Consider the following 25905-nt stretch of genomic DNA (forward strand, 5'->3'; position numbering starts at 1 on the left):
CCTCTCTCTCTGCCCCTCCCCCGTTCATGCTCTGTCTCTCTCTGTCCCAAAAATGAATAAATGTTGAAAAAAAAAAATTAAAAATAAATAAATAAATAAATAAATTTTAAAAAATAAAAAATAAAATAAAAAAAAAAGTGTTTTTTGTTTCCTAGAAAATAATCTTCTAGGAACTTGTCTTACTTAACTTTATATGTCTATTAGAACACTCGCTAATGTAGGTACTCAATAAATGCTGTGAAATAAATTGGTAAAAAAAAAAAAATCAAGATACGTAAACCAGCCTCTGCAGAATTAAATTTCTGGCTTAACTTTTAAATTTTTTTTTTTCCAACGTTTATTTATTTTTTTTGGGACAGAGAGAGACAGAGCATGAACGGGGGAGGGGCAGAGAGAGAGGGAGACACAGAATCGGAAACAGGCTCCAGGCTCTGAGCCATCAGCCCAGAGCCTGACGCGCGGGGCTCGAACTCACGGACCGTGAGATCGTGACCTGGCTGAAGTCTGACGCTTAACCGACTGCGCCACCCAGGCGCCCCTCTGGCTTAACTTTTAATAATTTATGGTCATTTCCCTCCTTCTTTGTCTTATACATATATTCTAAGAATACTTCTAATAATAAAAAATTTTAATATTCCTTAAAAAAATAAATGTAAAATACCCTCAGTCTTATGACTCACTTGTTATAACAGTAAATCAAGGAAAAGTAATATATGCAACATTACCTAAACTTTAGTAGATACTACCATCACATAAAAAAAAAAGGGCTTAATTTTCCTTACATACCACAGTGGGAATGTTTATCTGTACGTTAATATGAAAGATTACCAGTTACAGCCAAGTAAATGGGAACCGAACTGTATTCTTGAGAAGGGACTACCAAGCGGTTGCTTAGACAGAAAACTAAGAGCAGCCAGAATCCCACAACATAACATTTAAACGGTGATTCACAGTATTAAGACCGTGCAAAGAGGGGTTTTTTTGGTTTGGTTTGGTTTTGAACATAATCCATCTCCATCTCTTTTGGAGAGGAGATAATGAAAATTTAGCCAAACCATTTAGCAGACTATATTAAACTATGCTTATCAAATCCTAAGTAGTTCAAGTGATAAATAGTTAAAAACACAGGTGACTTCCAACATACCTGAAATGTTCCTATTTGTACTACTCCAGTTTTGCAATATTTTAAACAGAGAACTATGGAAGGGAAAAACTGTCAAGTGATTGGTTTCCTTGAGCATTAAACTGATTATACACCACATGCTTCTGTCACGGTGTAAATTTTTAAAGTTTTCAATCAGGTGAAAGTGCTCATGAAGCTCAAAATTTCAAAACAATTCTTTGCAAACTGCCAGTAAATATTCCCCAAGAGTTTAAGGAAATGACACTCTATCAAACTATATTCATACCTTGCAAACTGTATCCATGTCCCAAGGTAGTATGGTCTTCAGATCAATGACTTCACAAGATACTCCAAGCTTTTCTTGAGCCATGGAAGCCACCTCTCGCATGACATGAACCTGAAATAAAAACAGCAGAGAATAACTACAGAGATTGAGACCTGAAAAACTAACTGAATTCTGATATCATTAATACAAGCAGTGTTTAAAGTCAGAGAAACTGATTTTCATGAAGAATTAAATGTCTTAGACATGTTGAACCCCATATTCTACCAAAATAATCAAACACAGATATCTAGAAAACGGTTGGAAAGATGTTCTCAAAGAAAAGGAGAGCAGTCATTGATAGAGACATTGATAAGATATCAGCATACAGAAGGTAAAGTCACAGGAGTAGGTTGAGTTTCTAGAGAGGGCATGAGGAAGGAGAAGGAAAGGGAAGATTGTGGAACCCTGTAGATGACCAACATTTAAGGGGAAAATGGAGAAGGAGGAGCTCACTTGAAAGAAAGAAAGAAAGAAAGAAAGAAAGAAAGAAAGAAAGAAAGAAAGAAAACAACAACAACAACAACAACAAAAAACACGAAGAAAACTTAGGAGACAATATCTCCCAGAAACCAAAGAAGAAAGTGTTTCATAAAAACAGCAGCCAGTATCATATACCATAGCAATATGGGATAAGGGTTGGATTTAATCATTAGAAAATTAGGAATGTTAGCAGAAATAATTGTAGTAAATTAGTGGGAACAGAACTCATAGGTACAAGAACATAAGGAAGTTAAGGAATTAAATATAGGTAGTAGAAAATGGTTGTTCAAGTTTAGTGATAAAAGAAAGGAGGAGAAGTACTGGTATTTAAGGGAAAAGCAGGGTAGAGAAAAGGTATTTTTTAGATAGAGAAGAAATATACACCTTTTTAAATTTTTTGCAATGTTTACTTATTTTTGAGACAGAGAGAGACAGAGCACAAGCAGGGGAAGGGCAGAAAGAGAGGGAGACACAGAATCCGATGCAGGCTCCAGGCTCCGAGCTGTCAGCACAGAGCCCGATGCGGGGGCTTGAACTCATGAACTGTGAGATCATGACCTGAGCCGAAGTTGGACGCTTAACCGACTGAGCCCCCCAGGCGCCCCTAAGAAATATACACCTTGTTAATAAAAGGGACGTGGAAAGAAGAAACTGAAGATGCAAAAGAGAGAAGGGACTAGCTGGTAAGTTACAGACCTGGAAAAGGTAAAAGAGAATATAATCTGAAAGATTTGTAGAGGTAGGTATAAAAACCAGACACCTCTTCTTTTGAGTACAAAGAGAAAGAAGAAAGGAGTGGCAGCAGACATGGAAGGTATGAGGAAAAAGCAAGTTATAGGACATAGTATCCAATACACTAACTTCCCTATTACAAAGAGAGGCAAGGATGCATGCTGCGTGAAAGGGATACAGATACAAGATTTTCCCACTGGAGGTAAGAAACCAGGAGGACTGGCTCTCCAAGCCAAACATCGAGTGGAGAGGAGAGTAGGAGGTTGTGGTATTACAAATGATTTCTATTATTTTCGTTATTTAACGTTGCACCAAATTTTCTAAAAATAAGTATTTCCTTTACACAGAAGAAAGAAAAATGGACCATTTCTTTAAAAGAAGGAGAGAGAAAAGTCAAAGATAGAAGTCTATGGCCAGAGGAGCAAAGAGTCCCGAGTTTCAAAGTCTGGAAGCAGGGCAGCATGACAAGCACTGGGAAAATGGAGACAGATCAGAATTGAGGCTCGCTGGAACAGAGGAAGGTATAGAACTCGGACGCTGGATCACTAGATGTCCCACGTGGCCAGCTACATAATCACATGAGATGGCAGCAGATGTGATGAAAAAGACACCAGGTCAAGTGCAGAAGCCAGAGTGAGTGATGTATAATATGTGCCTCAAAAGAAACAGTTTTGAATGAATCCATTTGCATAAACTCAACAGATTTTAATGGTTTTACCACATTCATATATATTTTAATATAGCTGAATAGGCACCTCACTTTCAACCAGAAATCAATACCAAATACAGATGTAGCACAAGCAAGACTAAAATTTGAGACAGAAGAAAAACACTTTAAATTTTTATAGTATCAGGATTAAAAATGAGAGCTTCCAAGCACAATATGGACATTATTGGTTCTTATAAATGTTACTGACCTGAGTGCCCCAGGCAACTAGAGTAACATCACTCCCTTCCTGTATGACTTCAGCCTGGGACAGGGGGATGTGGTATGGTTCTACAGGAACCTGTTCAACTGAATATGTAACGGGGGAAAAAAATAAAAAGTTATTTTTTTTTCATGTGGTACTTGTGCATAAGAGAATATAAGAATTTCATTGTGGCAAAGCTTTATTTTACTCTTCCCCCAAATTCCCTAAGTTATTTAAAACAGAAATAGCATTTATTATATGGCTCCATGACATCACTACACATATGAAAAAATACAATGTAAATGTATAAAATATATCAGCTATCCTGTAACAGAAGAAGGACTTTGGATAAAAACTAATCAAATCTTACTTAAAGTTAGGGCTTTGGTCAACAATGTGTCAATATATGTGTCAACTGTAATAAATAGGCCATACTAATAAGAGACGTTAATAATACAGAAAACTACATGTGGTGTATATGGGAACTCTCCTGTACTGTCTCCACACCTTTTCTGTAAATCTAAAACCATTCTAAAAAAAAATGTTAACATGTCTGCTAAAACTTGATCAGACTGAAATAAGTTCTCAGACAAGTTTTCTATCAAGAAGCAAATTTATGGGGGTTTGAAAAATGAAACATACATAGTAGGGCCAAATATTTAAGCATATTTTATTTTTGTGCCTTACATCTATGAACACTTCATCCATTATGGCAGCCGACAACACCCTAATTTTCAGAGCTGAATCCTGTAGATCTCGAAGAGATATGCTAAAGCAGCTCTACCGGGCTAAAGGAAGCATAAGCCACTGGTATCCCAGAGAAAACTATTTCATGATTATTTCTGCCCAACCAAACACAAGCAATATAGAGTTGACTGAATTCACGAGGAAATCATGAGGTGAATTTTTAAATGAAATTGAGTAGGAAGTTGATGGAATTGCCCCGTTAGGCTAGGAAGCCGTCTTGAATTCCATGTGAGAGCAGTGAAACAGCAGAAGTGGTGGGGAAAAATAGTTCCCTTTTGTTGACTTTCCCCATAATCTTTCATCATTGTTGTTTTAATCTTTTTTTTTTTTAAATCAAAGAGCAAAGAAGAGTAAAAAAAAAAAAAAGGTTCCCTCTGAGCCCCAGTTAGTTCTTCCAACTCCACTGCCCAGAAGTAATCAATACCAACAACCTCCTGGGTGTCTGCAGGGGACAGCTTTCATTCTTTCTGTCATCCACGCTTCTTAATCCTCTTCCTAAATTGGGGAAATGCCCCATCTGATGAGGCAAGGCACTTTGTCCACTACAGAAGTAAGGTCCACATAGGCACTTTCCCAGCTTCCCTTGCAGCTAGGGCACAACATGTGGGCTCTGCCAATCAAAGGCAGACTCTGAAATGGAAGCTGATGACACAGAAGAGCAGCAAGTACCCAGAACTCATCCTAGAGTATGGGTAACAGTGGAGGCAGATCCAGCATTCAGATTCAGTGGTATCAATATTCAAGACTGCAGTTCCACATCCACCAATAGGTGCTGGGGCATCTTTGCAAAACCAGTTATGTGGTGGAATTTTGGGTATTGCTTTAGACATATGGCCTCTAAGCCTGGCTCTTAGGCACTGCAAAGATATCTCAGCCATCCATTATCCTTCAATAAATCTTTTCTGCTTTTATATTGGCCAGAGTTGATCTCGGCTTGAAAGTTAAGAACCATGACCGATTCAGTGTCTTTTCAGATATTTATAATAGTCAAGTATGCACACTTATCAACACATATGAATCTTTTTTTCCACATATAGAATCACACTGTACACCCTGTTCAGAAGTCTTCTATCATCTCACTATTTTTTCACATGGCAACATATCTTGGCCATGTTTTCATGTCAAAAACATAGATTTTACTTATAAGTGATTTTTAAAAAACTACCAAATTTAGGGGCTCTGTGCTGACAGCTCAGGGCCTGGATCCTGCTTCAGATTCTGTGTCTCCTCCTGTCTCTGCCCCTCCCCCACTTGTGCTCTGTCTCTCTCTATCAAAAATAAATAAATGTAAAAATAAATAAATAAATAAATAAATAAATAAATAAATACTATCAAATTTAATGGTACTATTCTCAGTGATGTGGAAAGTTTTTTCTTTTCTTTTTTTTATATTTCCAATCCAATAACATTTCTATAATCAATGCCAGAGAAAGAAATGAATATTTTTAAAATCACCAATACATTTAAACTATACACTAAAATCCACAAAACTACTCAAAGCAGATGACAATTAAGCTAACTAACAAACATGAGACACAAGCTGTGTTAGAAAACTCATAAGCAGGGACGCCTGGATGGCTCAGTTGGTTAAGCATCTAACTTTGGCTCACAGTTCGTGAGTTCAAGCCCCTGCATGGGGCTCTGTGCTGACAGCTCAGAGCCTGGAGCCTGCTTCAGATTCTGTGTCTACCCCTCTCTCTGCCTCTCCCCTGCTCATGCTCTGTCCATCTCTCTCAAAAATAAATAAACGTTAAAATTTTTTTTTTAACTCATAAGAATTAAAAGCATTTCTTTAAAAGTTCTGGTGTAGCACACAAATTATGTTGAGCCAGATACTTCCATCCACACCAGGAGTAGGCAAGTCAATTTTTATAAACAATATTTTACTGGAATACAGCCACATCCATTCATTTATATATTATCTATGGCTGTTTTTAAACTACAACAGCAGAATTGAGTAGTTACAAAAGATAGCATGGCCTATTGGCTAAAATTCTTACTACCTCTTCCTTTATAGAAAAAGTTTGCCAACCTCAATTCTAAACAGTGCTTTCAGAGGTTAATTCCAGCCCATTTATTGACAGCTTAAATCCAGTATTTGATGGACAGATGAACCAACAGATATATGTCTGGATAAAGGAACACACAGAAGGAAGACAAACATTCAACTGGAGTAGTATATTCTACTTAGCAGTTCTCAGTTGCTAAACCAAAGTGATGGTAGTTTGCTGATGATATCCAGCAAACTTGTGAAAGGTAGCACCATAGGCTCTTTGTCATCATCAAGTAGTCTTTCCTAGGGCAGCAAGATCTGCATCAATAGACAAGGCTTGAAGCCAGTACACACACTGTCTTTTCAGTGAGTCAGTGGCTGTCATTCAAGAGTCCCGTCTTTCCCGCCTTTTATATCAGTTGCCAGCTGATTAGCAAATCCCTGGAATGCACAATTCTAATGGCTGGCACACTAAAAGAAGTGGGTTAGCATCTTGGCCCACTTCCTCTGAGAAATTGCCAGTGAGTGACTAACTGCTTCATTGTATTAAATAAATTACCCAGCATAATAAGACCTCATTACTTTAACACTTAATTAAGGAATGAGATGGCAAACAAGGAATTGTTCTCCATCAACAAAATCGTGCAGGGAATTATATTCAAGAAGAGTCTCATATTAATAACAACCAAAAAATCTACTAGAGTCACATAAATTTAATCCTGAGAGCAGGAGAATAAGAATACAATTTTAATATGTTTGTTTATTTAAATGTGGCACACAGGTCACTTAGAGGGTAAGCCGTAACTCACAAGTACCTTAGCTACCCCAATGTAAAAGATCCTTACTCCAAGAGAAGGTTATTATTACAAATAAGCATTCTTGCATTCCTACCCCATGACTATGTGATTTTTGAAAGAGAACAGGTAAGAGGAGTTACAGCAGAAAACTTCAAGAACTGAAGAGCCCCTATACAGTCATATTACAGAATCCTGTTTTCATAGCAGTGGGACCAAATGAGACCATTCCATTTCACCAAATGCTGATTACATTCAAATCGTAGCACTAATGAATATTCCAGACAAACCCTTCAATATCAGATATATATTAACAAAAATGTGTGACCCAGAAAAATAAGAACTCTAAAACCAAAATTAAAAAATGCAGTTTTTTGCTCAAATATCAGATTTTTAAAACATACATTGTAAATTCCATATATACGTTTCCTTTGTAATTGCAAATGCACTTACAGTCACATTACATATATACTTACAGACTCATGGCATGAATTAGCTCGTGCCCACCCCAATTTTTTTTCCTCATCCTCCTACTTTTTTCCTTCTAATTTTCTTGTAATTTGTTTTGTCATCTTAAACACATTTTTAAAATAAGGCTGTATATAAATGTATATACTATGTATTATATATCTTTATTCATTTAATAGTTATTGTATAGCCAATATATACAGGTATCACACAGCATACTGGAATATGAAATTAAAAGAGGCAGTCCCTGTCTTTGACAAGCACATACTCAACTGGGAGGTATAAAGATGGGAAGACACAATCAGCAAACAAAAACATGAGACAGTGGTAGGGATAAATTGTTCTAGGAATACAGAGGGAAGCAACAACCTGGTTGTAAGGATCAAGGAAGCGGTACCACCATGGAGGGCACAATTGACAGGGGTCTTGGAGATGATGGGAAAATACAGAGGGAATTCTATGTAGAAAGCAAAGGTGTGTACAAAGACATGGAGGCGTGAAGTTGTGTGTGTGTGTGTGTGTGTGCATCTACAAACACCAGTCAACACACATTTATGTGCTGTTTCAGGTAAAGGGGAAAGCTTTAAATTATATACCAAAGTCCCCAGGAAAACCTTTTCAATTCCTTCTGGCTTCATATATTAATAACACATGCAGAAAGTGTCTGCAAGAAATAATAACTCACTCTTAATGATGCAAGTTTCCCTGTGAGGCACAATATTACCATTACAGAGATAATAGGGTCATTTCTCTGCCCTGGCACTAATCTGCAGTAATGCTAGTTTCCTCACAAATGTGAAAGTCAGTAGGGCTTTATTCATGTTGCATTATACATGATGCAGTGATAAAACATAAAGGTTCTTCTTAAAAAGAAATAGAGTATATTTCTAAAATGTTACTTCAATGCTGCCTGATTACTAACAACATATTGGAAATCTTCATACCTGAGAAAGTCTACCGAATTTGTCAGAATTTACAGTCTAATGGGAGAGGGTGGGAAAATTCACCCAACCAAGAACCCAATTCCCAACCTTGTCTGTGCATCTAACTAAATTGGTGATCTCTTACAAAGCATTGTAGTACTTTTATGCCCCAGTATCCCATCTGTAAACTGTGGAAAGCAGCATTTGTCTGTCGACCGTGTCATAAGGACAGAATGAGGACATATTAAGTTAATCACTGTGGTCATCCTTTCAGTTCTTAGGAAGAAGACAGTTTTACATTTGAAATAATTCAATGTCATTGTTATAGTCATTAAAACTATAAATTTTTCATTCTAGGAACAGTTATTCTTACTACTATTATCATTTGCTGTATAAAACTGATATTTAACCATCAACCAGTATCTCTGTATTATAATTATTATTTTTCCAAATAATCTTTCAGGTGAGGCTACTAATTATGATCACACTTTTAACAGTTTTCACTTCCATACCAACAACTCCTCCTAACACTGATGTTAAAGATAAGAAAATATATGAACAAGAAAACTAAGTGAATTTTTTTGGTATAATTGTAGTAATTATAGTAATTGCTATAGTAATTATAGTAATTGTAGTAATTACTTTTAAATTATTCCCCAATTTTCCCATCATCTCTTCACCTCAAAATACTGAAAATCTAAAGATTAACAGTCTATATGAGTAAGACCAAATCAATATACTGTTACCAATATTATTTGTCAATATGAGCTGTCCTTATAATAGTTGTCATAATATTACTATCTAATTAAAAGACAAAATTAACTTTTAATAAAGAATAATTAAGTACTAAACTTTTCATACTATTTTAACCAGTGGTGATTATTGGGAGCATGTGTGGACAGCATAGACTGATACAGTAAGTCTCAATATCAAGGGAGTAAGCCAGAGAAGTCTCTTAGAAGGGACAGTGATTGAAGATCACAGCCACATGATAACATAGGTCTTCACACCATAAGCATGTCAAGGTCTTACGGAGAACTAGAGTAAAAGGATTACAGAAAAGTGAGAAAGCAGATGAACTAGAGCAAATAGAGAAAACCACAAAAAAAGATAGATCCTGAAGAATGAATATAATCAGATGCACAAAAGCAAAAGGTTGGCATTCTAAGCAGTAGGGTAATATATACAAATAACAGAAAAGTCAAAACAAGCAAGCTGAGAACACCATCATGTGTTATCACAACGTGATGCTCTGAGAAGGGCATAGCATCACTTCAGGGGTATCCTTGCCCAAATATCTACATAACCTGAACTTAATCATGAAGAAACATCAGACAAACTGATTGAAGGACATTCTACCAAATGTGAAGGTCATAACTGACAAAAAAGACAAAGGAATGGTCTATCCCAAAACAAAGGAGACTAAGGAGACAACAATAAGTGGAGACTCTGGAGACGCCTGGGTGGCTCAGTCCCTTAAGCACCTGACTTTGACTCAGGTCACGTGATCGCACAAATAGCTCTGCGCTGCGAGTGAGTATAGAGCTGCACTGACAGTGCAGAGCCTGCTTTAGATTCTGGGGCTCAATCCTACAATGGTGAGATCATGACCTGAGCCAAAACCACGAGTCATACACTCAACCAACTGAGCCACCCAGGCACCCTGAAAACATAATCTTAATAAATTATTGCTGGGGCGCCTGGGTGGCTCAGATGTTTAAGCATCCCACTGGATTTTGGCTCAGGTCATGATCTCGTGGTTTGTGAGTCTGAGCCCCATGCTGGGCTCTGCACTGCCAGGGCAGAACCTGCTTAGGATTCTCTCTCTTCCTCTCTCTGCTCCTCCCCAACTCGTGCTTGCTCTCTTTCTCAAAATAAATAAATAAACACTTTAAATAAATAAATAAATAAATAAATAATAAATAAATGTTATTTTCCCTGAAACCAATCAAGATTTAAATCTAGATTTCTCATTGACCTCTAGCAATTCACCCTCATTTTCTCAAATTAAATTTTTAGACATTAAATGGGCCTTATATTCAATAAAGCAAATATTCTTTAAACTCTCCACATACATATCACCCTTTGTTGGTCTCTGCGTGTTGTGCTGTGTGTCACTCCTTCATATCTTTCTTTTTCTTTCATATAAATCCCCTCATATCAAATTATGGATTAAAACTACCTAATTATGAAGGACTCCAGGCATACTTACACAGCCAGAAACTATGATTTGTAGTCTAGTGGCTTAAGTCAAATATCATTTACTTAATAGTCACTTCATAATCCCGAGTTATATTCAATGCTAGAGATAAAAAAGATAAATTAGGTAGAATCCATAAATTTAAATACAACACTGACAGATGCTAAAAAGTATTGATAAAATTAATAAATATTTCAAGTCATTAAAAAACTTTTTCCAGCTGCAATTTTTATAAGCCTGACCACTTTATTTCTATCTGTGAAAAGTATGTGAAAATTACTAAATATAACCCTAGTGGTCTTAAAAATTTAGTGCTTACTATCTAACTTGTAAGTATAAGTAATTTATACATCTTTAACTTTTTGTTCAATGCACACTCACATACATTAAACATGAAAACTCCTAAAGAGCTTTTTGTGTGCCTTGTATTCCTAATTTGAAATTCTTTAGATCAGCTATGAAAATATCAACTAAAAACACCCCATCTGCTAATCAACAGTTCAGTTTTGGCTTGTTAATATTACTGTCTGTATGCTATGTCATTGACAACTATGTTCACATGGTGAGGTTTAACTGGAAATTTTATATTTTAACTTTCCTCATAAAGAACACTTTATCACATGTTAAGTCCATATCTTACTTTTAGACATCTGCCTTTGCACACATTTTGAGAAACATATTAAGAACTGCCTATAATCAAAAGTAGAAGACTGGTTTGATTTAACATGATACAATGCACATCCAACTAGCTAGCATATGTCGTAAATAATCCTAAATAATCTGTAAGAGTCCCTGAAGGATTAAAAATGTCCTAGAGTGGCCATGATATGACCGCCAACCCAGAAATTATTCTTCCCCACTTCTTGCGAAAACTGAATTGCCCAACCAACAGATCCTAAACCATAAGATCAATCTCTCCCTCTTCACAAAACTATTTTGGACCAGCTATTCCTGAAACTGGCTGAACGTTGGCTGGCCTCTCCTGCTAAAGCTCTCTGAAATCTTTACCTTTCTCTCTCTCCTTAATTCAAACACTCTGAGTTGTGCTCATGGCTCAACAGGCTGCATAAAGTTTATGCTTAAGATCGTTAATATTAAAATAAATCATTGAAGATTTTTAAATAATACAGAAACATCTTTTAGTACACGACATTTATCAAGTATTAATTATCAGATAAGCATGAAAAATAATTTACATGCATTAATATATTTAATCAAATGATACTAGGAAAGAAAAGTTTTATACTACTAAGTTTAAAAATCCAAGGAATAAATACATTATACAAAGATATAAATGACCAACATTTACTCAAGAATAGGTAGTAGTCCAACAACCATAAAAGATACTCAAAAGAAAGTCAAAGATGCATCCCCAAACTCGCAAGAACCAGATAGTTTTACAAGCAAATTATGTTAAACCTTATAGAACAGATCATTCCTAGTTATTCAGTCCAGTCTGGAGCACAGAAAAAGCAAGCATGTCAGTTCATCCTGTAAGACTGGAACAACTTTGATTCTGAAACCAGACTTGGGTAACTTCTGATTCTGAATGAATGATGAACTATAGACCAATTTGACACATAAATATATGCTTATATTCATACATGTAAATAGAGAAAACTATGGTCCAATTTTACATATGAACATAAAGCTCTTTTTAAAAAATCTTCAATTGAATCCAGCAATATGCTGAAAGAGCAATGCATTGATAAAGTAGAATTATTCCCAGGAATACAAGAATTGAAACATCAGAAAATAGGTTAATGAAATATAACCTATCAAGAGATCAAAGAAGAGATCAAAGAAGAGATCAAGAGATCAAAGAAGAGATCAAAGAAGAGAAACCAGATAATCATCTCATCAGATATCTAGAAAGAATTTGGTAAAATTCAACACCTTGGAGGGGCACCTAGATGGCCTTGTCGGTAGAACGTCCAATTCTTGATTTTCGCTCAGGGTTCAGGAGATTGAGTCCCATGTAGGGCTCTGCACTGTCAGCGTGGAACCTGCTTGGGATTCTCTCTCTCCCTCTCTGCCCCTCCCCCACTCACTTTCTTTCTCTCTCTCTCAAAATAAATAAATAACCTTAAAAAAAATTCAACACCTTGGGAGACGTGGGAAGAAGGGTACTTTAAGTTAAAAACAAAGAGATATTTCCTTAACTTGATAAGGAGTACTGACCAGGGCCCCTGTTAAAAAGGGAAAAGACATCTTTATAATAATAGTAATGATAACAATGACAACAACAACAAAAATAATTGTCTCATTAAAAAAAAGAGTTATAACTATCATTAGCTATAGAAGATAAGGTTTTCCACCTAGAAAGTCTAAGATACTTAACTAAAATATTACCAGAGAATTGGGAATGGTCTCCAAATGGAGTACTAACCTACAAAAACAATACCTTTTCTATATACCAGTAATAAAAACCTATTGGAAATATGTAATGGAAAAAAATATCCCAACCATACAGGCAAAAAAGACCCTAAGCATCTCAAAATAACTCTAACAACAAAGGTGTCAAACCTAATTAAAATATCTACACAATTTATCAGTGGACACAAAAGTTAGAATAAATAGAGATAACATGTTCTTGGAAAAGAAGAATCATTACACTGAAGATGCAAAAAGCAGAAACAGAATGCTTTAATGTTTTCTGCTTACTTAAACAAAGACTTTAAAACTAAAAATATAATTAAAAGACTAAAAACTAAAACTATAATTTAGAAATAACAGGTTAAACGCTGCTCTCAATGACATCTAGTCTGTGGGCACAAATACTATGATGACATTTCCAAGAGGGTAACAAACTGTTGAGATCAGTTATTTCAAGATGAACTTCTAACAAAGAAGACTAACATTTTTCATGATGACAGAATACAGAAAAAAAGATGTCTTAAAAAAAATACAAGAACAAGCAAAATTCTGATATACAAGAGAATAAAAATGCAAGACTTTTATTCTTAGTATTCTCAAGTTAAATGTCCTAGCAAACATTTCCAGCTTTCATTCTTAGCTTTCAGGCCATAAACAGGTAAACTGTTTGTCTCCCCACAGGACCTGTGTCAATATACGTTATCCTTCTAGTTTTTCCACTGCATTTAGGGATGTGCAGTGTCTGGCTTTAATCATTTATTACTCAGGGCTTAATCAATGAATATATGAGACTTTTCAAAAACAAGAATGGAATTAAGAAACATAGGTTTTATAATTTAAACAATAAAGAACATAGGCTTGTAATTTCTTCCTTCCATGCATGTGCATGTGTGTGTGTTTGCGTGTATAAAACATATATGCATATAAATAAAACAGAGATGTTTACTTCAACATTGTTTAGAATAAGCACAATTTACAAATAACTCAGAGTTCCATAATAGGAGAAAGAATAAAATTCCTCTGAGTGTGCCATAATTTATGAACTAAAAATCAGCTAAATCATCGAAATTGTATACATTGAAATATATCCAAAATAAATTACCATACCGGTAAGTAAAGCAAATTACAGAATAGTTATAATATGTTATTTTTATTATATGTTTATATATGCTCTATACATTCACAGATTTGTATAAATGTAAACACATGGGAAAAGACTCAAAAAGTAAGTTACAGAACAATGTCTATAGTATGATCTTATATAACTGTTTATATGTAAATGTGTTATATAAATTCACATATGCATGCAAATAAAAATGCACACAAAAATGTCTGAGAAAAGGTGTTGGGGGTAGGGAAAAGGAACTTTCACTTTCTGTTGATGCTTGAAATTTTTACAGAAGACATTAAGTTTATAACTTGCATTTCTAATAAGCTCCCAGGATGCTTACGCTGCTGACCCAAGGATCAACTCTAGAGAACATCCATATAAAGATTTTGATGGCTAGCTTTTTTCCTCGCCTACTCTCTTCTGCAGAGAAGTTCTGTAGCTATGAAAGAACTTGTGTTTTTCTGTTTACTGAGCCCCTAGAGGTCAAGAAAAGATTCAGAGTTCAAGTCCTTGAAATGGCACATAATCAATCACTGGGAAACTTCTGAAAAACTTTTGAACCCTATTCCTCATCAGGGTCTTTCATAATCTCTTCTAGGGCCCAGACTATAAAAAAACTTCTCAAGCTCTTTCTCTTAGCTGGAATCCTGTCACATTAAACATTTCCCTTACGAATCTTGGTTTCAAAATTTGCAGCAAAATGAATATTACTTTTCCAAGTTTCTTATTCACTCCATTCATTAAATATGTACTGAAAAATTCTGCATTCGTTGATTGGCTTGAACAGTTGGTTGGCCTTACAAGTATAATACCCATAGAGTATCTATAGTAATCAGCAATCAAAGAGTTATTCAGTGTGATGCCATCAGTGTTTTCCTATCCACCTCAAGACTTTAAATTCTTATGCTATTTTTAATTCCATAATGAGATATAGATCACAACAGAGTTCCTAAAAAATGAAAAGATTCCATTTAAAATATGTTTACCTTAAGAGCACTGGAACTCTGAAACATTTCCAGTGAAAGTATAAAATGGCATGACCACTTTGAAAAACTCTTCAGTAGATTCTTACAAAGTTAAATCTACATCTACCTTGTGACACACCAATTTCATTCCTGGTGTATTACCCAAAAGAAAGGAAACAATATGTTCATAAAGCACCTGTGTAAGAATGTCCCTAGCAGCTTTGTACAAAATAGGCAAAAACTAAAAACAGTGATGGACATTTGTTCATCAACAGGAGAATAGATAAATCGTGATTACATTCATACATACATACAACAGAAATGCTACTCAGCAAGGAAAAAGACATAAACTGATGATACAAGCAATAACATGAATGAACGTCAAAACATCAGGTTGAGCAAAGAAGGCAAAAACAAAATAGTGTGTGTGTGTGTGTGTGTGTGTGTGTGTGTGTGTGTATATATATATATATGACTCATTTACATGAGCCCTCAAAACGTGTAACTTATCTCTGGGGACAGAATCAGCAACTGGCTAAGTTTGGTGCAAAGAGAATAGATTGGCAAGGAAAAAGCAGAAGGAGCTTCCTAGAGTAATGAAACTGTTCTAGATTTTGTTTTCACAGTCTTTACCTGGATTTCTAAGAACGTCAAAAAATCTACCAAACTGAACACTTAATATCTGTGTACTTTACTGTATGCAAATCATATCATGATAAAAAATGTTAGGCCTAACTATTCAAGAAAAAGAAATATTTGCCAAAGCAATGTCCTTTGAATTCAAAATAAAATATACCTCTTTGTCATTTGCTTAAGATCAGGTTTAAAAAAGTAAAGCTGGTAACTGGGTCTTTGTCATTTTCTTACAGGTAGGTTTAAAATATATACTTTAGACAGAATAGTTTGATATTTAAAATTTCCATTATAGCTGATAAGTAATTTCCATTATAGCTGACAGATGAGTGGTTACAGGATTATGATTTTGAACTTAAGGAAATGTAACTGAACATCTCAGTTTGCCTTAGACAGTCATTCCAGTGTTGACCTGATGTCACAGCATTAACTGTGCCCCTTTCACTACCAAATGTATTCTGATTTAGATAAAGACCTATAAAGACACTTTAGCTGGAAAGACATTAGATATTATTTGGCACAATGCGCTCATTCACTTTTCCATTCAACCTACGTTTACTAGGCATCTACTATGTAGCTAAATAAGTCCCTATATTCTTACCAACATTTCACATTGCTTCTTTGTTTCCACAATCAAAACATAAAACAGCTAGATGGATTTTCCCTAAAGTTAAAATAAAATATACAGTGAAAGACAAACTAAGAATAGAAGAGAGCAATCAGAACCTTCTATAAATAAGAAAATATAAATCAAGCTTATAAAAAAGTTATAATTTTTTTAAGCTATGTAAAACAAAATACATAAAGATATTCACAACTATCAAATAAAGGAAACCTTTACCTGCTGCCCTGTAAAGTATTTTAGGTTCAAAAAAAATACAAGGATTTTTATCCTCTATGCATGACAAAAGAAGTCCCTTGGCCTGGAAAGGGCTTCTGGGTACAACCACCTGCAAAAACAGATTTTTTAAAGACAATTTCAGTACAAAATGTAGCCCAGTAAACTCACTTATAAAGGGATGATATTTCGGCAACTAATTGTTACTAATTATAGAAATCTTGTATTTTTAGCCTAATTCCCACTTATTATAAATTTTACATGTTGTCCCACCCCCAAAAAATTCCACCTGTTAAACGAGTATTTATCAGATGTTCACCATATTCTGGTAACTAAGATATTGTTCTTCTCTTAAAAATCTAAACTTGCAGGGCACCTGGGTGGCTCAGTCGGTTAAGCATCCGAATTTGGGCTCAGGTCATGATCTCACAGTTCATGAGCTGGAGCCCCGTGCTGGGCTCTGTGCTGACAGCTCAGAGCCTGAAGCCTGCTTTGGATTCTGAATCTCCCTCTCTCTCTGCCCCTCCCTGGCTCAGGCTCTGTCTCTCTCTCTCTCTCTCAAAAATAAATACTAAAAAAAATTTTTTTTAAAAAGCTAAACTTGCAGACACGTAATAAAAGGAATCTGCAAAAAGCAAAGTAGTCAGTATCTTCTAATACTCTGCTGATACTTTCAAGTGTAACTCTTCTCTAATTTTAATATATGAAAATCTCCTCCTTTCCCATGAATAATAGGGTCTTCATTTCCTAAGTGGAAAATAATCCACTGAACTTTATGATCTGGGCAATAGAATGTCCAGTTACATTTCAAAGCTGAAAGAAAAGTGTGGATACTGCCCACTTCCAGTCGAGAGGAAAGGGCTCCAGGATCTTTTTTTTTTTTTTTTTTCACGTTTATTTATTTTTGAGCAGGGAGAGACAGAGCATGAACGGGGAAGGGGCAGAGAGAGAGAGAGACACAGAATCGGAAACAGGCTCCAGGCTCTGAGCCATCAGCCCAGAGCCTGACGCGGGGCTCGAACTCAAGGACTGCGAGATCGTGACCTGAGCTGAAGTCGGACGCTCAACCGACTGAGCCACCCAGGCGCCCCTCCAGGATCTTCTTGAGAAGGACTTTGACAAGGAAGAAGATGATACCAGCAGGTGGCACATGTGTTAAATGGGCCAAGCACTCCATGTGGATACTACTGTTCATAGCAACCCATGAGGAGGCTGCTATTATTTTCCTCAATTTAGAAAGAAAGAGACAAAGGATTAAAAGAAAGACCAAACAATCTGCCCAAAGTTACACTCTTTGCTACCCCAGGGATCCTCCCACAGTTTTGAAACCAGAGCCTGAGGTCTTACTACACCACTTTGTCCCCAATCACAAACTTATGTCTAGTTTTTAATGACTGTTCAATAACTGCATAAATACCAGTGTTACAGAGGAAGTTATTAAAAGAAATCTGAGTTTATCTCAAAGACTCAATTAAGATTCCTTGAAACAAACTACATTTGGCTTTCAGAATCAATTTTACACTATTTTCAATAGAAGGATTCTGATTTGAAAAACTAGCACAGGGGCGCCTGGGTGGCTCAATGATCTCACAGTTTGTGAGATGAAGCCCTGTGTCGGGCTCTGCGCTGACAGTGTGGAGCCTGCTTGGGATTCTGTCTCTCTCCCTCTCTCTCTCTCTCTCAAAAAAATAAATAAACATTTTAAAAGATAGCACAAATCTCACTATTTTCTGTAAAACACAACACATTGCTTACCATAATACACAATGTCTTTATGTTCCTACTTTAGTTTCTCTTCGTCTGTTTTCTTCATGTGTTTTTAGCATTTTGTACTGTTTTCATTTGGTATTAAAAAGAAAAAAGAGGGAAGCAAAGAAAGTAGGGATCGAGAAACAAAAATCTATTCTAAAAAGTGCTGGGTAAGCATTTAAACTATAAATGTGAATGAATGTTCAGCTCGAGCACAAAAATACCTGTTACTTCAAATGTGGCTTCTGTCCCAACCTACCACTTCTAGCTTACATTGAAAAATTATGCAACCTCTACTCAATTGAAAAAACAAAAACAAAAACAAAAAAAAACCTTTATGACTTTGCTCTGGTAGAAAAAATAAAAATAAAACAGACACACGTTTACAACCAATTCATGTTATCAAACTCACACACAGCCCTAGGTAGACATAGGAGTTTCTATCATGATTCCCTGGAAAGCTCTTGCAAACAGAAATCGAAAAGATCATGGAAAAAATTACGACATACTGGGGCACCTGGGTGGCTCAGGTCATGTATTCACAATTTGTGAGTTCGACCCCCACATTGGGCTCTGGGCTGTCAGCGCATAAAGCCTGCTCGGTATTCTATCTCCCTTTCTCTCTGCCCCTCCCCCACTTGCTCTTTCTATCTCTCTCAAAATAAATAAAAATAAACTTAAAGAAAAGAAGAGAGAGATGCTTCAACCTTGTTTGATCAAGTATTACTTTACCTGGACTGGAAAACACATCTGGATAATAAAGGTTTTGTCTTAGAATGAAGCAAAAGTCCTATCCCTCTGACTTTCAGGCAAATATGCATGCACTAAACAGATTTATTAAAATTAACTCAGAATCACTTAAGTGAGAAAGGCCCATTAGAAAGAAACAGAGCTTTGAAAGAGGGGGAGGATAAACCAACTATGTTCATGGTCTTATTCTTTGAAGTCTGTGAAATTAATGTCAGGGTTAAGCCAGTGCTACTTCAATAAGAATATTCCATAAACCTGGGAATTGGATAGCTGATCTAAAATAAATACTCTCTTTCTAAAAATAAAACAAAAATTCACATAAATTCCATAAATCCTGTTTGCTTTCCTCTAGATAAGCACATTAGTTAACGGAATGAACCAAAATGGAACTATCCAACAGAGATCAAATGTAGCACACAAATAAGGATACCTTGATTCCTGGGCAGTGAGCAAAAAAGGCTTCAGGACTCTGAGAATGATAAAGAGCCCCATGGCCGACGCAGCCCCAAGGGGCCCGGATGGTGAGGCTTCCACAATTAAAAAGATCTCCAGAGCGATAGCGGTACTTGGCAGCTTCATTAACAATCTGAGGGGGGAAGAGAGGAAGGATGGGTCATGAGGAGTCCTTTATTCCCATCCATATCCTTAACCATTTTATCAGATCTTTAAATATATGCCCATAACAAAATAACTTGTAACACATTAGCTCTAAGACAACAACAACAAAAAAATTCCCAAGATCAGAGGTGGGAAAGTGGAGGCAAAACTTCAATACTTCCCCGAACTCTGTCTAGGAAATGTTCAATTATAGTAAAATGAAATCCTCCCACCTGATCAAAAGCAGGGAAAATGTAATCTGCAAACTGAATTTCCGCAATGGCGGTAGCCCCAGTGACTGCAATCCCAATTCCAAATCCAACGATTCCTTGTTCACACAATGGGGTGTTGAAAACTCTATCTTTTCCTAATAAAAAGAGTATGACAAATGAGAGTAATGTAATACACAATACAAGTGAAAATTCAGGGAGTAAATGGTGATGGAGAAAAAAAGCGTAGAATAGGTGAAGGAAGTAGAAAATAACTACCAGGTGCCTGGATGACTCTGTCGTTAGGCATCTGACTTTCTGACTTTGGCTCAGGTCATGATCTCACACTTTGTGAGCTCAAGCCTCCCATTGCGTGAGCCCAAGCCCCACCTAGGGTAAAAACACTAGCCACACTGTATCAGGTGCACCCCACTTCTCTCTCCCTCTCTCTCTTTCTCTCTCTCTGTCTGCCCCTTGCTCACTTGCACCTTCTAAGAAAGAAAGAAAGAAAGAAAGAGAGAGAGAGAGAGAAAGAGAGGGAGGGAGGGAGGGAGGGAGGGAGGGAGGGAGGAAGGAAGGAAGGAAGGAAGGAAGGAAGGAAGGAAGGAAGGAAGGAAGGAGAGAGTTGCCTGGGTGGATCAGTCAGTTAAGCATCCGACTTTGGCTCAGGTCATGATCTCGCGGTCTGTGGGTTTAAGCCCCACATCGGGCCCTGCGCTGACAGTTTGGAGCGTGGAGCCTGCTTCAGATTCTATGTCTCTGTCTCTCTCTGCCCCTCCACTGCTCATGCTTTGTCTCTCTCAAAAATAAATAAATGTTAAAAAAAGTTAGAAAGAAAGAAAAAAAAAGAAAAGAAAAAAGAAAAGAGAGAAAAGAACTAGCATGATAGTTAGTTTAAATGAAAACATAATTATATTAACCATAAGTAATCTTAGTGTTTCACTTGAAAGAAAGGTTGTCACTCTGGGACAAAAGAAAGCAAAACCCAAGTACTTAAAAGAAAACACTGAAACAATAAAGGTAACAGTAAAGTCGTAAGTAAAAAGGAAGAAGGAAAACAAACAATGAATATCCTAACCAAACAAGTTGGTGTCACCACAGGAATCACAGACAAAGTAGTCTTAAAGGGAAAAGGCATTACCAGAGATAAAGCCAGAAAATTCATACTATTAAAGGGGTCAAGTCACAAGGAGGACGTAATTCTAAAGTTATACTCATGAAACAACATGGGCTCCAAATAAATAGGGAAAACTAACAGAATGAAAAGGGAAAATAGATAAATTCCCACTATGGCTGGAGATAGTACTGTATCCATCTCAGTAACAGACAGAAAAAGTTTACCAAAATATAAGGCAGGACTAGGTAAGATTTGAATACAATTAGCAAATACGACCTGACATGAACAGGACACTGCACCTGACAGCCAAGAATACAAACCCTTTCTGAGTGAGCAGAACACTGACATTCATTGACCATAAACTGGGCTATAAATCCAACCTCAAGAAACTTTGAAGGAAGAAAATCATACAGGGTGTGTTCCCTGAGCAGATGACATTAAGCTGGAAGTCAATAACAGAAAGAAATAGAAAATCCTGTGTTAGAAAAAAAGTTTAAATATGTGTATTTGTGGCTCAAAGAAGAAATTATAAGGAAATTATAAAGTATTTTGAAATGAATGATAAAAACTATGTATCAACTCACTGAGGTTCTGAATTCAATAATGGTAGAGTAGCTTTTTTTAAGTTTATTTATTTATTTTGAGAGAGAGAGAGAGAATGCACTCAAGTGGGGGAGGGACAGAGAGACAGGGAAAGAGAGAATCCTGAGCAGGTTCCAAACTGCCGAGCCCAATGCAGGACTTGAACCCACGAACCGTGAGATCATGACCTGAGCTGAAACCAAGAGTCAGACACTTAACCAACTGAGCCACCCAGGCGCCCCTAGAGTAGCTTTTTTCAGACTAATCCTCCCACATATATTATAAACTCTGGACAACATATAACAAATAACTACTTAAAGGCATTGGAGAGCCAAAAAGCAGGCCTACACCAAAGACGGCTTAACCTTTGAAAGAAAGGAAGAGCAGTGGACAAACAACATTTATAAGGCTTGTCCCCTGAGGAGATTCCCCATTCTCTGTGACAGGGGACTACCAGGATTCAGACAAGACAGACTCAGTCTTTATTATCTCGAGATATCCGAGAACTGGGTCCAGGGCCACCACGGGCAGAACATTGAGGGACTAAGCCCCTACAAGAAGAACACTACATAGGAGCACCCCAAAGTCTTCACATAAACTCCGCTCAAATCTTTGGCTGACCTCTATGGCTGCAGAAGACTCCAAGAGTCCAGCAGATAACAGCTGGAAGTGCAAAGAGGTGAGCAGAGATTTGCTCTACCCACTAAGGAGAACACAGAGTTTGGAGTTTGAGACTCTTCAAATTAGAAAGCTTGATAAACACTTCAGGCTTTCCATTGAAACCACAAGGTACATGTTGCTAGTGTTCAATTCTCCTTTGAAATTTCACTACCTCTTGGCCAATATCAGCATTTCATGAAAAACCCTCATTTCAGGGAGCTGGGTGGACACAAGTAATGACAAGTCTGGCCAGGTAACCCAAAGTTTGTGGACAGATAAGGGATTCATATTTCAGTTCTGTAATCGAGGGATACCAGTTCTTCCTGGTGCACAGAATTCACTCTCAGCTCAATCATGCCTTCTGAATATGAACCATGAAGAGGGCAGGTGTTGGAAAACGCCAGGCAGACACATCCTGTAGTTTGCACTCTGAAAGCAGCTGCAGAGACTTCAAAGCATGATTCATACTCATCACAATCTGTAACTATCTTCTGAAATTGTGACCTCTATCGCTCATCAGTTCCCTATTTGACTGAGAAAAGCTTGATCATTTCTGAAAATCTGTAATTCCATTGAACTAAGAACAATTCATTAGTAGAAAATGAACAAAGATTCCAGGTGCCTCCAGTGGAATCCACATCCCTGGAATAACTGAGGCACCTTAACCAGATGCAGTGTTCTTATTTATTCCCTGCTGCTTCAAGTTCCCTGGATTCAGGTATTTTTCATCTCAGCAAATATAGCCTTTTTTTTTTTTTTTTTTCCTGCTAGAAGGTGGCAAAGTTGAGTTTCTCAGAACCATTACTAAAAACATGCTTGGTCTGAGGAAACAGCTTAATTTAACAACAGCTACAATGACGTGAACTAAAATCTGTTCCTATTTTCTCCCAGAAAGGTAATGATTGAGGGTAAGAGCACAGAACACACGTAAAATGCACAATACTGATGACTTCCTCTATGGGATAATGCAATTAACCTGATAAAAGGTTCATACACACAGTATCCCAATGGGTAAATTAATACATACAGGTATTGCACCATGAGCCAAGACAGATCTGGTTTTCAGTTCTATCTCCACCAATTACTAAACTCTCTGTGGTCTAATTTCTTCTCTGTAATGGAAGAATCATGATACTAAAAAGATTAAAATAATTAACATACTTATTGAAACATTTATAAGTATTGAATATTGTAGGGACTCTATTCTAGATGCAGAGAATAAACAAACAAAGTAGAACAACCCTATCCTTGTGTAACTTATATTCTACTCAGAGGAAACAGACAAAAACAAAATAAATGAGTAAAATATATAGTGTATTAGATGAGAACAGTAAAGCAGGGAATAGGTAATTAGAAGTAGGAGGCAGGACTACTGTGATTTTAAATAGGAGGATCAGGGAGGCCCCACTGAGAGGTGACATATACAGGAAGAGCTGAAGGAATTGAGAAAGTGTACTGTGCATATACCTGAGGGAATAAAATGTTCTGGGCAGAGAGATTAGCAAATGCAAAGGTCCTGGGGTATGAGCATTTTTATTACATCAGCAGAAAGGTAAGAAGTCCAGAGTACCTGATCTGGAGTAAGAGAAATACTGGTAAGAGATGAAGCTGAAGAGTAAAGAGGGTGGGATGGGAGGTGGCACAGGGCAGACAGGGCCTTGTCGATCACTGTAAACCCTCTTTTACTAGGACAGTGAGGGAATCAACAAGTAGATGAGGGAGACAGGAAGCCACTGAGCAAAATCATGCCATTCTCTCAACTGCATTCCATCTCTTTAGCTGGTATTTGGTGAATAGCTTCTAACAAGGCAAGAGGGACACAGCAAGTCTGATTACAGGATACTGCAATAATTCCAGTTGGGAGATGATGACACATAATTGCAGAAAAGGTATGAGACTGTATATAGTCTAAAGATAGAGTCAAAAGGATTTGCTGATGAAATGGATGTAGAGTATGAGTCAGAGAAAAATGCCAAGGATGATTTAAAGGCTTTTGGCCCAGGTCAAGCAACCTGAAGGAGAGAGTTGCCCTTAACTAAGAAAGGGCAAACTATGAAGTATGTTGGGATGAGATATCAGGAGTTCAGTTCTGGAGATGTTAAATTTAAGATGCCCTCAGATGTTAAGGCAAAGCTATCAAATAGACTGTTGGATACAGGAGTTGAAAGTCTTCAGCATAAAGATAGCACTAAAAACACAGGACTGGATGAGACTGCCAAGCAAATTTAAATGAGTACATAGAGGAAAGATCCAACGTTAAAAAGACAAGAGGTGAGAACTAATATAATCAAAATTGAAAAGAAAAAATAGCCACCGTTTAGAGGAAAACTAAGAGAATATGCTGGCTAGAAGCCTCTCCTAAGAAGCGAGAGTAATCAACTTGTGCTGTTTGTTACCAATTCAATGTGAAATGAGGGCTGATAATTGTATGATATTGACATTAGCAGTATGTGCAAAGTAGGAGGGACAGAGAAAATAAAAACCTACCTCCAGAGGGAGCGGGAGAAGAGAGATTGGAGACAATGAGCAATGATCATTATTTCGAGAAATTTTGCTGTAAAGAAAAAAAAAAAGGAGCCATAACTAGCAGCACAAAAATATGGTATCAAAAGGGAATTTTTTTGTAGGACAAAAAAATAAAAGTATATTTGCAGGCAGATAAAAATGATCAATAAGAAAGGAAGAAAGAGTTGAGAAAATTAATGAAATGGAGAGACAGAAGAACAACTGGAACTATGTCTCTGATGGGAAGGAAGGAGTCTAGTATGGAGAAGTTAACAGGAACCCCTGCATTCAGTCAGGGTGCAAGAGGAAAGTGTATGGGCACTGACATAGGTACATGAACATGTGTTGGGGTAAGAGCTTGTCAAAGTTCTCTCTTCATTGCATCTACCTTCTTGGCAAAATATGAAACTATATTATTAGTAAAGAGTAAGGATGGGAGAGGCAGTGTTGAGGAGAGAAAGGTAGGAAATAGTCATCTGGAAAAATGGAGGAGTGAATGGACCAAGAACATGCAGCACAATGGGAGGGAGTGTAAGTATCCCCTGGAAAGTACTAGTCTGTAACTAAAAGTGACATCAGCTACAAAAGGACTTTTGTCCCCCAGCAACATTCTGTTTAAGATTGAGGGTTTATAGATTTTGGAATACTAACCCTTTATCAGATATGTAATTTGCAAATATTCTCTCCCATTCTGTTGGTTGCCTTTTAGTTTTGTTGATTGTTTCCTTCCCTGTGCAGAAGTTTTTTATCTTGATGAGGTCCCAATAGTTCCTTTTGCTTTTGTTTCCCTTGCCTCTGGAGACATCTTTAGTAAGAACTTGCTTTGCCTAGGTCAAAGAAGTTGCTGCCTGTGTTCTCCTCCAGGATTTTGATGGTTTCCTTTCTCATATTCAGGTCTTTCATCCATTTTGAATTTATTTTTGTGTATGGTGTAAGAAAGTGGTCCAGTTTCATTCTTCTGCATGTTGCCATCCAGTTTTCCCAACACCATTTGAAAAGACTATCTTTTTTCCATTGGACATTCTTATCTGCTTTGTCAAAGATTAGTTGGCCATATAATTGTGGGTCCTTTTCTGGGTTTTCTATTTCATTCCACTGTCTTGATGACTACAGCTTT

General features: G+C 36.8%; 1 protein-coding gene across 1 annotated transcript in view; it reads right to left on the bottom strand.

Annotated features, from left to right (window-relative positions):
• The window catches only part of BCKDHB (branched chain keto acid dehydrogenase E1 subunit beta), a 203976-nt gene that overhangs the window by 135962 nt on the left and 42109 nt on the right, over window positions 1-25905 (bottom strand). The window contains exons 4-8 of the mRNA XM_047102644.1: window positions 19949-20082; window positions 19549-19704; window positions 16623-16731; window positions 3578-3675; window positions 1410-1520 (exon numbers count right to left, since the gene is read on the bottom strand). Of these exons, the coding sequence (XP_046958600.1) occupies window positions 1410-1520; window positions 3578-3675; window positions 16623-16731; window positions 19549-19704; window positions 19949-20082 (608 nt within the window). The remainder of the gene's footprint in view (window positions 1-1409; window positions 1521-3577; window positions 3676-16622; window positions 16732-19548; window positions 19705-19948; window positions 20083-25905) is intronic.

The sequence above is a fragment of the Lynx rufus genome, unplaced genomic scaffold, assembly GCF_022079265.1.
Source record: "Lynx rufus isolate CCGP_SWC_20201006 ecotype Redwood Valley unplaced genomic scaffold, mLynRuf1.p SCAF_6, whole genome shotgun sequence".
NCBI lineage: Eukaryota > Metazoa > Chordata > Mammalia > Carnivora > Felidae > Lynx > Lynx rufus.